The following is a 12,627-nucleotide window of genomic DNA, read 5'->3' as shown; positions in this document are numbered from 1 at the left end:
GCATGTTAATAAAGTGATTTTTGCATTGGATTGCCTGAGTTTGTCAAAAATGTAGTGGCTATATTTCATGACAGATTTTGATCAGATTTGTTTAATGTTCTTATATCAAGAATGAGTTTGATTATGATCAAGATCTACGCATATTAATAGCATAATCTTGTATCTGCATGGCTGAGATTGTTACCACTCTGGAATTCCATTTGAAATTTGCTCCACTTTAAGCTTATATTATCATTGTCATAGACAGGTTCTGTAATAAGTAAGATCAGTGCATATTAATGAGATGTCTTGCATTGGCATGCTAATCCTCCAGATCTAGAGACTATATTATAATCCAATTTTTATACAACTTGGTTTATATCATCAGGATCTAGGATGGCTTCACTTATGAGAGAGATACTGTTCATATCAATTATGCCTTCAAAAATGTTATGAGGATATTGTCAAATAAGTAAACATGTAAAGTGATAGCTTTACAATACAATACAACCAGCTTAGTGAAATTATCTGCTGTTAAGCTATATAACCCATGTGAGTGATTTCAGGCACACTTAGGTCCCTTATGTTTTTGTATACAGTCTATGGGGCATGGTGTCTCATTTACAAGTTAAGGTAGAGCTGTGTTTGAGGGTAATTACTCTTTGCCTTTGACTTCATTGAGTTATGAATATGTCACTAATTATCTCAGAAAATACTTGCCCTTGTAAAGAAATAATTGAATTCATCTTGAATTTACCCACAAGTCAAATAATTTTGAATCCATTATGTCACTTGTCATGAAAGATTCACCCTGTTTTCATTGTTATTGGTGCCATTTTGTGCAGGTCAATACATGATAGTGTATCTGAGTAAAGCAAGAGATAGCCAGAGAAACTTTACACACACATTTTCTTCCTAAGGTCTAGTTGGTCCTAAATGAAAATGGTGCACACTTGTACATCTGATTTGGTCACCACATTGACCAGCTTGAAAATATTGTTAATATTACTCATCCTGAATGGATAGTCTTATCATCATCAGGTTTTCAGTAATGTTCTTACAGTGTCTAGTTGATCCTAAATGAAAATGGTGGTTCTGTGACATCCAATTTGCCAGTCATGGTAGCCATCTTGGAAATCTTGTTGTGGCTATTTTTCCTGAACACAAAGTCATATTAACATGAGGTTTTCACAAGAACCCTTTTATAATGTCTTTTTGGCTTTAAATGAAAATGGTGCCAGTCTTAAAATCAAATTTGTCCACCATGATGGCTGTCTTGAAAATCTTACTATTTTTAGTTCTTCTGAATGAATGATCATATCAACATGGGTCCTAAAGTCAAAATGGTGCAGATTTTGAAAATCTTGTTATCACTTCAGAATATCAAAGATAGTTTCAGCATTCAGAAGTTAAAATGAAGCAACTGTTATCTTTGAATTCCTGGATATTTTTGGGGGGCCAGTAGAGTGTCACTTCATTCAAGAAAATTGTGTCTAATGACTTGATTCAGTTAACAAAAATATAATTGATCATCATGCAAACATAGTTACACAAAATTCAGTTCAACACCACCTTCCTTAGCCAGTTTTTTAGTTGTCTCTGATGCAACAAAGAAGCCTGTCAGTTTTTTTAGTTCAAAGATCAAGGTCACTGACTGAAAGAAGAAAAATGGATATGGCACAGGAATTTCAGTTCTCTACCATGTACATTCATATTCAAGTTTGCTGATGACTTATATTATTAGGTGAAAAACCTCAGATTTTGGGGTAGAACAGTAAATGTCAAAGTCCCTGTGACTGAGATTATTGAACAATAGCATATCTTGTGATGTTCATTGTACCCTCATTTATTCATGGGTAGCATGTTGTTATATGTGCTAATTTTGTTGGTTGAGTTTTTTTTCTTTTCCTATTTGTTTTCAGACATAAAATGAAACAATTGAATGTCTTGGACAGCAATAAAGTTATATGTTATGCAGTCCAAAAACATACAGAAAATGCATTAGTGAATTTTGTTAGGTTGAAGATAGAATAAAAAATGTATATCTATGTTAAGGATGGACTTAATTATGATAGATAGTACAATTTGTTTTCTCTTATATTAGATAGTTACTAATGATTAATGTTGACACCTAATTATGCATCTTTTGGATTAGCCGCTAATATATTTTGAATTTGTATCCACATTTTTATTCACGGTTTCCCTGACAAATTAAATGTAAGAATCTAGAGAAAGTGGTATTTGCTTCAAGAAGAAAGTCAGTGTGTTTGCCTCATACAGTTTGGTCTCTCAGTGGCCACTTTGGTAAGCTTGTATTAGAAATAAAATAAATGCTTTGAGATAGCTTTATTATTTAATTACATTGTATCAAAAATTTTATTCAGTATGTTCTTTTAAGAAATATTTGTATCTGATTTCTGCTTTAGATGGCCTGAAATTTTACCTGTCTGCCAACAGAGTCATCCTTTCACCAGGAAATGAAGAAGGATACATCTACCCATGCTATTTTAAGGCAGTCTTAAACAGATATCCCTGTAAGTTTAAAATTTAGTATGTTCATTTCTCACTGATCAGTAATCAGGATTTCATGGAGTTATATAAGCAGCCTTTAAACTTTGACAACTCTGAATGTGTAGAAAAAATAATCTATTATGTCAAAAGAATTTATTTGTTTTTAGAATGCCAATGTCAGAGGTATAGAGTAATTAAAATGTAAGAGCTTTATACACTTTACAGGTATCCAGTAATAGTAATATGAGACTTTGGTCTATACTAATTTTTAAATCTCAATCTGAAATGAAGTAAAATAAAAAAATATTCATTACTGTACATAAGTTGACAAATCCCCAAAATGCACTTGATTAACACAGGCTGTTGTCAGTCATTGTTTATTCCGTTGAATGGCTAGCTAATCTACTCTTGTGCAATATATGAACTGTTATGTAATGACATTTTGTGCTAACCTTGTTTGATGAAGAAAATGTGTGTCACTTTAATGATTATAAATCTAGACAGATTCCACTATATAATATGTATAAATTCAGTTTGTAAAGCTTTATTAATAACAATAATAATAATAATTTTGGAAAATAATTCGGTTATAAGAACAAATCTGCCTTGAGATCATTAGTTATGTGCAGTATATACAGTTGAAAAACATACATTAAGCTATACACTGAAGTAGTTATTCATAACTTCACTAAATGTACATTTTATAAACACAAACACACACATGCACATACACAAATACAAAAGTATCATATCATATTGTTATATAAATTCATGTGATTTTAAAAACTGAATGTAGCAAAGAAATGTAGGTGAAACTTCCAGATTGCAATTTTCAACATCAACTGAAAATATCCTAAATGAAGTGGTAAAATTTTCAAAATAAAAACATACATTTTACAAACTTTAATCCTAATGAGCAATCTTTGTTATCTTCATTGTCACAGCATACTGTTGATTAGTTTAGATGTTTGTACAGGTTGGACTTTATCTTCATTGTTGGGGCTCCAAGTGGCAGAGTGGTCTAAAGTGCTCACCATTATGAATCACTACCATCTCACCTCTGTCTGAGTGGGTTCGAGTCTCAGACTCGGCCAATGAGGGTACGTGAGAAGGTTTGCCAGTAGCTTCTGGTGGGTCAGTGGTTCTTTCTGGGGTTTGCCCTGGTTCTTTCTCCACCATTTATACTGGCTGCCATGTATAGCCTATCTTGTGCTGAAAAATGGCATTAAACCCTATAACAACAAAAACATCTTTGTCAAAGCATACTCTTGATATGTTCAGATGTTTGTACAGGGTGGACTTGATCTTCAGTGTCACAGCATACTCTTGATCTGTCACAGGGTGGACTTGATCTTCATTGTCACAGCATACTCTTGATCTGTCACAGGATAGACTTGATCATCATTGTCACAGCATATTCATGATCTGTCACAGGGTGGACTTGATCTTCATTGTCACAGCATACTCTTCATTAGTTTAGATCTGTTCTTTTAGGGTAGACTTTAAGACAGAGAAAGCCAGAAAACTCAAAGGCAGTTATTGACTGTTTAGGTGGCCATAGACCTGTATAGGTAGACATCAAAATAATTGTAGTGGCTGAAACTTATAATTAGATGATCTTGCACAAGTAATCATTTGATATAAAACTTATCAAATGAGTTGTATAACATTATATGCTATGATCTGCTTGTGTTATTCAACAATTTTCATAAATTTCATGTGAAAGGAACATAAGATTTAGATTCTACTTAATTACACAACATTAAGGAGTTGCATCACTCAGTGAATTTGCAAAGCGATGGTGCTAAATGTGGCAGTGATTGGTATGAAAGGATGTCATGTTGATCAAGAGGAACATAGTGTGTGCTGATGAAGATATTTTTGGTTTTACATTGATCACAAGATAGTTCTCACACGTTATCCATGTACTTTATGGTACTTGTAATTATTTTTGAAAAAGCATTGGTGTCAATTTATTTATATTAATTCTTTTTGCAATATACCAACTGTAAAGAAAAAACAACTTGAATTTGGTCAATAGCATACCACTGCATATCACTTACCCTTGCATATATGAATTTGTCACTTCATGCCCAGTAAGTGTGTTTTGGTTACAGAGTGGGGATCTTGATAGTACCCAAATTTCAACCCAGCTGTAATTTCTTTGCCCCAGATTGTAGGACTCTGTCTGTATTGAATCTACATGTAAAATTAGATCTTCATACCCATTTAATTTAAACATGTCTCAATTGTAGGGATCTTAGTTTCCATGTTAGGACCCACCAAATAGCATGACTTGGTGTCTGTTTTGGCTGGACATCTGATTTAATTTTTTCATGTCTTTAAAACCTATATGTGGTTAAATCTTATGAATCGTCTGACAGTAAAGTATCTTTTTAATACTAATTTGCAAAAGCAAGATAGGTAAATAAATTTTGGCTCATTGGGTCACAACTTTATCCCTACTTTGTACAGTAGGGGCTCATGGTTATTGTACTCACTGTTTCACAGTCCTACCAAAAGCAGTTTTGTTCTTGGTCATTTATAGACAGCTAACATCAAAGAAATTAAAGTGGATTAGTCTCATAGACATAATGTTACTTTTCACACATTCGTGTACCACTTTATTAAGTTTTCTCTAACTGATTCAGGCAGTATCTTTCAAATGTTCATGTGCAGCCTAATACTAGACTGTATGTACATACTTATACCATGCTATATCTTTTATATGTTCATTGACAGCCTAATACCAGGCTGTATCTTTCACATGTTCATTGACAGCCTAACACTAGATTGTATCTTTCATATATTCATTGACAGTCTAATATCAGACTGTATCTTTCATATATTCATTAACAGCCTAATGTCAGACTGTATCTTTCATATGTTCATTGACAGCTTAATATCAGACTGTATCTTTCACATGTTCATTGACAACCTAATGCATCATTACATGATCAATATAATTTCTTCTTTGAACAGTTCATATCTTAGAATTTGACCCTAACATCAAGGGAAAGACTGTGTCTGCTGACCAAACCTCAAATGAATTAGATAAGAAGAAGAAAACGAAAAAGAACAAAAACAAGAATAAAAATAAAGAAGATAGGGAAAACAATAAGTGTGGAGCCTCAGGGGAGGAGATTGAAGGTGTTGGAGACATAAATCTATTAGCTGGGGTGGGGGAGAAATTAAAGGAGGAGAACATTGAAGGAAATGATAAAGAAGACCAGTTTTTGGATGCCATGGAAACTCAGCCAGAAACGTTGATGCAAATTCATGTACCTGATCAATGGGATGATGTTGGAAAGGTTGAACTAGATCAGACAGCATTGATAAATTCTAAAGGAGCAGAACAGTCAGAGGGTACACAGGGACTTGCAGAATCTGAGGATCCAAAGGGCACTAAAGAATCTAAGACCAAAGGAAAAGATTCCTGGTCTGAGACTTCAAAGGGGGCTTCAAAATCTAAGGCTCAATCCAGGGCTCAGGCTCCGAAGGGAGCTACCAAACCCGAAACTCCAAAAGAAAGTGTAATACCAGAGGAGGGTGAACAGAAGGCTATTAAAAAGGGGGCTTTTATACCCAAGGATGAAAATGAGGGATCTCCAACTGGAGCAACTGAGGATGCAGAAGATGTCATACTTGAAGAAGGTAAAGTGTTGAAAAGCTAAGTTTGTTTTTTTACATCACAATGGTGCTAGTTTTACATTTTTTTAAATACACTTTTTTCTGGTTCTTTAAGTGAGATGGGATAATATTTATGACACAGCTATTGCCTTTGATTTACTGATTCCGTCCCTTCCACCAACAAAAAATATTAATCTTCTTTTATTCCAAGTTAAAGGAAAATTATCCTATCATTTTAAATTGCTTTTATTAAATTGTACCTGTCTTGGACAGTTTTGCACTCTCTACCTGACATGCTTCTTTGCCTGTGGCTTATTTTCTGAGCAAAACAAATTTCAGCAAACTTTGCTGTAAGTTGTAGATATTGCACATATTGTTCGAATCAATTTTGCTGCAGGTTAATGTTTAAATTGAGACAGTATTAACATTGAGACTGTTATATTTGTTACCAGAAATAATTGTATTATTGTTACAACTCTATGGTCTTAAACAAAGTAGCAGAAAAGTTTGAAAAAACAAGTTTTGTTGTTGTTGTTGTAGGGTTTAATGCCATTTTCAGCACACGATAGGCTATACATGGTGGCCAGTATTAATGGTAAAGGAAGAACCTGGGAAAACCACGGAAAGAAACACCAACCCATGAGAAGCTACTGGCAAGCTTTCTCACATACCCACATTGGCTGAATCCGAGACTCGAACCCACGCAGACAGAGGTGAGATGGCAGTGATACGTAATGGAGAGCGCTTTAGACCAACAAGTTTTGTAAAATTCAACAAATAATTTATTTCCCTAGAATACAAAGTAAAAATGTTTAATGGCAAACTTAAGTAATCCAAATTAAATCCCAAATAGTACTAAACATTTATCACAAGGCCAAATGTATAAAGTTGCTACTGAATCCCAGTATAAGTTCCAATATTGAATATATTGACATGCCTGTAGTCTTAAATATACTAATGTGTCAGTGGTCTGTAATTTGGCAATGTGCTAACAGTCTTTTGATGTATCACAATAATATAATCCAACAATGGATTGTCTGAAATCACTATAATTCCAAATTAATGTTCCTGTCCAAGAATATTATTGATGAGCACTTTGTACTTCCAGTGAATAATAACTTGAATAAATAATTCCACCCATATGAAATACTGAACACAACAATAGACTAATTCACCCACAGTTGTTAAATGCAAAAACGAGTACTTTTTCTAGTAAATAACTTTATATAAATAGCTACAACACAAAAGTATAACCTGGATGAGGGTAAAAAGTTCATTTCTAGAATTTCTAAGTTTTATCATCAAGATAAAATCTGTTGATAAAAGTTTAAAGATCATGGCAAATGTCAGGTAGGCCAGCTTAATCCATGGGGGAATTTTAATGTTCTAGATCCAGACAATAATAAAAATGTTTACCTGTGTTAATAATAATCCTAATGTTTATTCCACATTTGTAGTGAAATTTTAACTATGTATTATTTGTTTCAAAAATGAATGTTACTGGTCAGGTACACAGTGAACCTGATTTTGGACAAGGTCAGATCCAAAATACAATTATCAGGGTTCCCATGCTACTGGGAAATCGAGAAAAGTCAGGAGAAATGGTCATTTTTTTTCTCAACCATGAAAAATCCTTGAATTTTGCAAATATTGACAAAAGTCGGGGGAAAACCGGGAATTTTCCTCCACAACGTTATGCCCAAAACAGTTACATAATTGAGTCTTTACTGAACTGATCGTGAGTTTAATTTATTGGTTTCTAACCAGAATATTAGAAGGTTGCAGTATGGATCATTTGGATTCTTGCCATAAATATATTTGTTGAGACAATCCAAGCGCTCAGTGGATTAGATTCATCTAGTAGACTTTTTGTTTCACAGACAGCTCAATATCCATAATTTTTTTAATGGAAGGTATGAAAACCAGTCTAGCATCACAAGAGGCCAACATGGTGGCGTTCAAGCATAGCCCCTTAGCTGATGTGCTAGCAAACTTAAATGTTGTTAATTTGAGTTATACCTGCATGAAATTGATATGAAAATGATTTATTTTCTCAGAAATTGCGAGTATTAAAATCATTATGTCTTTAATCTGCTGAAAGACGAAACTAATGCATTGATGAAATTTGAGCTGGTACTAGTGATTTTGATAGCATATTGCACAGAATCTCACAACCGTCATTTTGAAATATTGTAGAAAAAAATGCTAAATGATTGTAATACAAATACAAAATCGAAAGAGCACAACATTCTCTATATTTATTCCAAGACCAACTTTGGAGTTTTTTTGTATCACGTGATTACCACGTTGTGCTCTCTCATGTAGGGAGGATACAAAGCAGGTAACCAGACTACTCTGCTTGCCAAATCAGACTGGCCAAGTTTCTTGTAGTTGTTCTCGAAATAAATATGTTGAGAATTATATGTTCTTTCTGGTTTTTACAAAAGGTATCAGACTTTCATTTAATATAATTGAAATTTTGTACAACAACATTAAAAAGGAGTTTGTTGTTGATATCACATGCCTATTGGACTTCCGATGTTGTTGTTTGAGATTTGTGAAGTAATGTGACTATTAACGCAAATGGTGAATACAGGGTCAGGTTTCATCTATGTTGAGTTTCGTGTAGTCTGTCAGTGGATTAATGACATAATGATTATAATACTTGCCATTTTTGAGAAAATAAAAAATGTTCCTATCGATTTCATGCAGGTATAACTCGATATAACCTAGTTTAAATTTGCTAGGCCCCCTGGTAAACTATCTTATGGTGGTGGCAGATTCCAATTTGATATGTAATTTCTCTGAATTCACACTCCATCCATAATGTCCATATGTGAAAAATGGGGTTGGAATATTTGGCGGAAACCCAGATTCGAAAATTTTTGAATCTCTGAGCTGAACTTTGGTGTGAAACTATTACACAGTGACATGTAGCTTGAAGCTTTGGTTTCAGATCTTAAATGGAATGCAGGAGAAATGGGAAATTGTCGTCCCTTTTATTATATATTAAGAAACGATAAGAGCCCATGTATCAATACAGGTTTGGGGCCTGGTTTATTGAACTACAAGAAGACAAGTTGATTTTACAGAAAATTCAGTCCTTGTTTATACAACAGTATGTAGTTTTGAAGGTCTTTTGTCAAAATTTAAATCAACCCTTTTGTAAATGTCTTTAAATGATGGAATATTTAGCCAAGTCATCATAAGGAGTTTAGGTTGGTTGAAAAATCTTGTTTGAGAAATTATTGACACACATAATTTCAGAATTAAACTTTTTTCGTAACAAGATAAGATTCTAATACTTTGCATTTATTGGGGTTTTTTCATACTGTGATAGGAAATGTTTACTTTGTATAACATGCACACATATTGCTCAAGAATTCTTTGGAATTAAAGGTTTGAAAGGAAACAAAATAATGTATGCTCATTATGTTGTTTCCATGTAGCAACATAATGCAGGTCAGCAAAGTAAAGTTAGAATTTGTATTCTGTACATTGAAATGGCTTTAAATTCCAATATATAGGAATAGCCTAAATTAGTCAGATTTGTTTCGTGTGACTCATTTTGTGGTCAGATTCGTACATGATCATCTTTTCTGACATACATGTTTTGGAGAGTCTTGAAAGAGAAACATCTTCAGATTTGGAAAATGCATGTTTTATAATCCAAAATGTTCTTTAATTCCATTCAGTAATGATCATATGTTAACCTTGAAAAAATTAATTTCATCCTGGATAAAACCTGGAAAAGACCTGGAAATTTATATTTTGAAAAGCGTGGGAACCATGAGTTATACATAACATATAATCATGGCGAAAAAACTAACAAATACCAATAAAATATTCATAACTTTATGATTGAAATTTTTTACAGAATGGACAACAGTCTCTATTACCAGTGTTGAAGAATCCCAGAGTGCTGTTGAATATATCTTGGAGCAGAAGCAGAAGGAATCAGTGTCCATAATTTGCTGTGGTGAGAAACAAGGTGATGCAGATGGCAGAATTACACTTCTGGTGATAAGCATCCAAGGCAGGAGCTGGATCTACCAGCTATGCAACATGAAAGAGGACTTAATGGAGGCTGGAAAACTGAAACATCTCTTCTTTGACTCTGACCTTATGAAGGCATGTATGTTTTATAAATTTCTCAGTCATCTGCTGTTAGATGGGGCATCAAGTGGTCACTTTGTCCATCTTTTGTGTCTACCTTTACATATGCCACACCTGTTTTACAATTTGACTCAAATAACTTGTATAAGGCTAATTATGCCTCTTATTAGATGCTATAAGCTGTTGTGAAAAGATGTCCCCCTTAGCCTTTCATTTATCAACAGATGATGCACAGGAAAGGTAGGGAAGATTGCACTTGTTTCCTTTGACAAATGCCAGTAGTAATGACTTTGCTGTTGTTTGGAATTCTTTTTCATGCAAATTTTATGATTTTGGAGGTACTTGCTTGTGCAAAATGCATAACATCCCCCTTCTTGTATCTATTCAGTAAAAATATCTCTTTGTTCACTGTTTGTAATGGGTTGACTGGCTGAACATTTTCACAGTGACAGACTGCTTAACCCTTTACCTCATGCAAGCGTCTTTGGACGCCTCTACTCCATTCGCATGGAAGCGCCTTTTGACGCCTGCTGTAAAATCAGCCATTTTGAGCTGGTTTTCGTAGCACCACCATCGGGGAAAACCCCTCTATTAGATACTACATTCATTTCTGCGAACGACAATTATGTCAAATCACGTGGTCGCTATTCATGCACTGGTCGATATCTGCTATTTAAAGTAACTGGGTCGTAATCTCTACTCTCCAAAATGGTGGCCACAATTTCATTCAGTATGTATGAAGTTTTCACGATTAGAATCACAACCACGAAAGATTGAATAAATTAGGTAAAGTCTCTGATATTGATGTAGGCAGCAATTAGTTTTTATAAATTATCAAATTCAGATGACTTAGTGATGGAGACGCACATGAAAACTTGTAAATTTTGAGTATCAGAAATGGCAGCTAAGCTACGGTTGGTCAAGCGGCCTCACTGACATGACGGTGAATGAGTTCTCTCTCGATTTTAAAGCACATAAAAAATTATTCTGTGAAAAATAATTACACAGCTATAACAATTGGACTTTACTTTTAAATTTTTCCACATATATGTGTACCGAAAATGTAAAATGGTTAAAATTGCTGTTAAACGTAACATACACTACATTGCTTAACAGTTCACAGGCAGGATTTCATTCAGTACTTACGAAGTTTTCACGATTAGAGTCACAACTATGAAAGATTCAGCAATTTAGGTAAAGGCTCTGATATTTATGTAGGCAGCAATTAGTTTTTATTGATTATCAAATTCAGATGACTTAGTGATGTAGACACAGACGAAAAACATGTAAATTTCGAGTATGGGAAATGGCAGCGGCAGTTGGTCACGCAGCCTCACTGACATGACGGTGAACAAGTTCTGTCTCGAATTTAAAGCACATAAAAAATTCTTCCGTGAAAAATAATTACACAGCTATAACAATCGGACTTTACTCTTAAATTTTTCCACATTTAATAGATGTTTACCAAAAATGTAAAATGGTTAAAACTGCTGTTAAACATAACATCACTACATTGCTTAACAATTCACAAACAGGCCTATGCATATGCTGTCGACTAGGCAACAGGTGTTCTATTTATAGCGTGCTGCACTTTGTCACAAAGCTCTATGAGGTAAAGGGTTAATAAACATTTATTCCTGAGATCTCACTTTGAAACCATTTTCTTGTATTTTTAATATAAAGTTCTACTTCAACAGCAAAGTTACCCTTTCACATTGAGTGTGAATATGAATATTAAAAATTTATTGGACTTCTTTGTGAACCAATGTGCATATCCCTGTCCCACCTAGTAATTAGACTTTGAATATTTTTGTTAAAAAAAACATTCATTAGATTTCATTTTGATACAGTATGCCTATTTCTGTCCTACCTTATGGTGTCAAAATAGGCTTTGAATAGCTTTTAAAATTCACAGGATTTCTTTGTGATACAATGTGCCTATCCATGTTCTACCTTCTCATGTCTGAGCATACCTTTGAATAGTTTTTTAATTGAAGAGTAGCTCTCACTATAGATGTATAGATTAAATCAAACCTAGTACAAAATTGTTTTTATTTTTTACACAGTCATAATTTGAACAACCCATTTTGTCTTTTTCTCTGTAAATTAATCTTGAATAACAAATTCTAAGCAACAACTATCTAGAATTAATGAGCAAAATAGTGAGTTCTGTGAACTAATTACCTTGTGAATAATGGATCATCAGATAAATTAGATGCATTCTTCAGCTTATAGGCATGCCTTCCATTACCAGTTCAAATTCAAATATGCCATGACAAGTAATCATGTGATGTATACACCTCAACTATTCACAGTCGATTTGAACTGCATGCATCTGCTTGTATTTAGATTGTATATGAGCTTATTAATGTATTACGTATAGTACCCGTC

The 12,627-nt window shown here is 33.8% G+C and overlaps 1 protein-coding gene across 2 annotated transcripts in view; it reads left to right on the top strand.

Moving 5' to 3' along the window:
- Positions 1-12,627, top strand: part of LOC149808366 (uncharacterized) — a 59,862-nt gene that overhangs the window by 28,730 nt on the left and 18,505 nt on the right. For both annotated transcript variants that reach the window (XR_016424854.1, XM_089976272.1), the window contains exons 8-10: positions 2,406-2,513; positions 5,473-6,144; positions 9,998-10,251. Coding sequence is in view for 1 of the 2 variants with exons in the window: in XM_089976272.1 (XP_089832398.1) it covers positions 2,406-2,513; positions 5,473-6,144; positions 9,998-10,251 (1,034 nt within the window). In the remaining variant the exon portion in view is untranslated. The remainder of the gene's footprint in view (positions 1-2,405; positions 2,514-5,472; positions 6,145-9,997; positions 10,252-12,627) is intronic.

The sequence above is a fragment of the Sinohyriopsis cumingii genome, chromosome 1, assembly GCF_028554795.1.
Source record: "Sinohyriopsis cumingii isolate HCF-2022 chromosome 1, ASM2855479v2, whole genome shotgun sequence".
Classification (NCBI taxonomy): domain Eukaryota; kingdom Metazoa; phylum Mollusca; class Bivalvia; order Unionida; family Unionidae; genus Sinohyriopsis; species Sinohyriopsis cumingii.
This window is presented reverse-complemented; position numbering and strand designations above follow the sequence as displayed.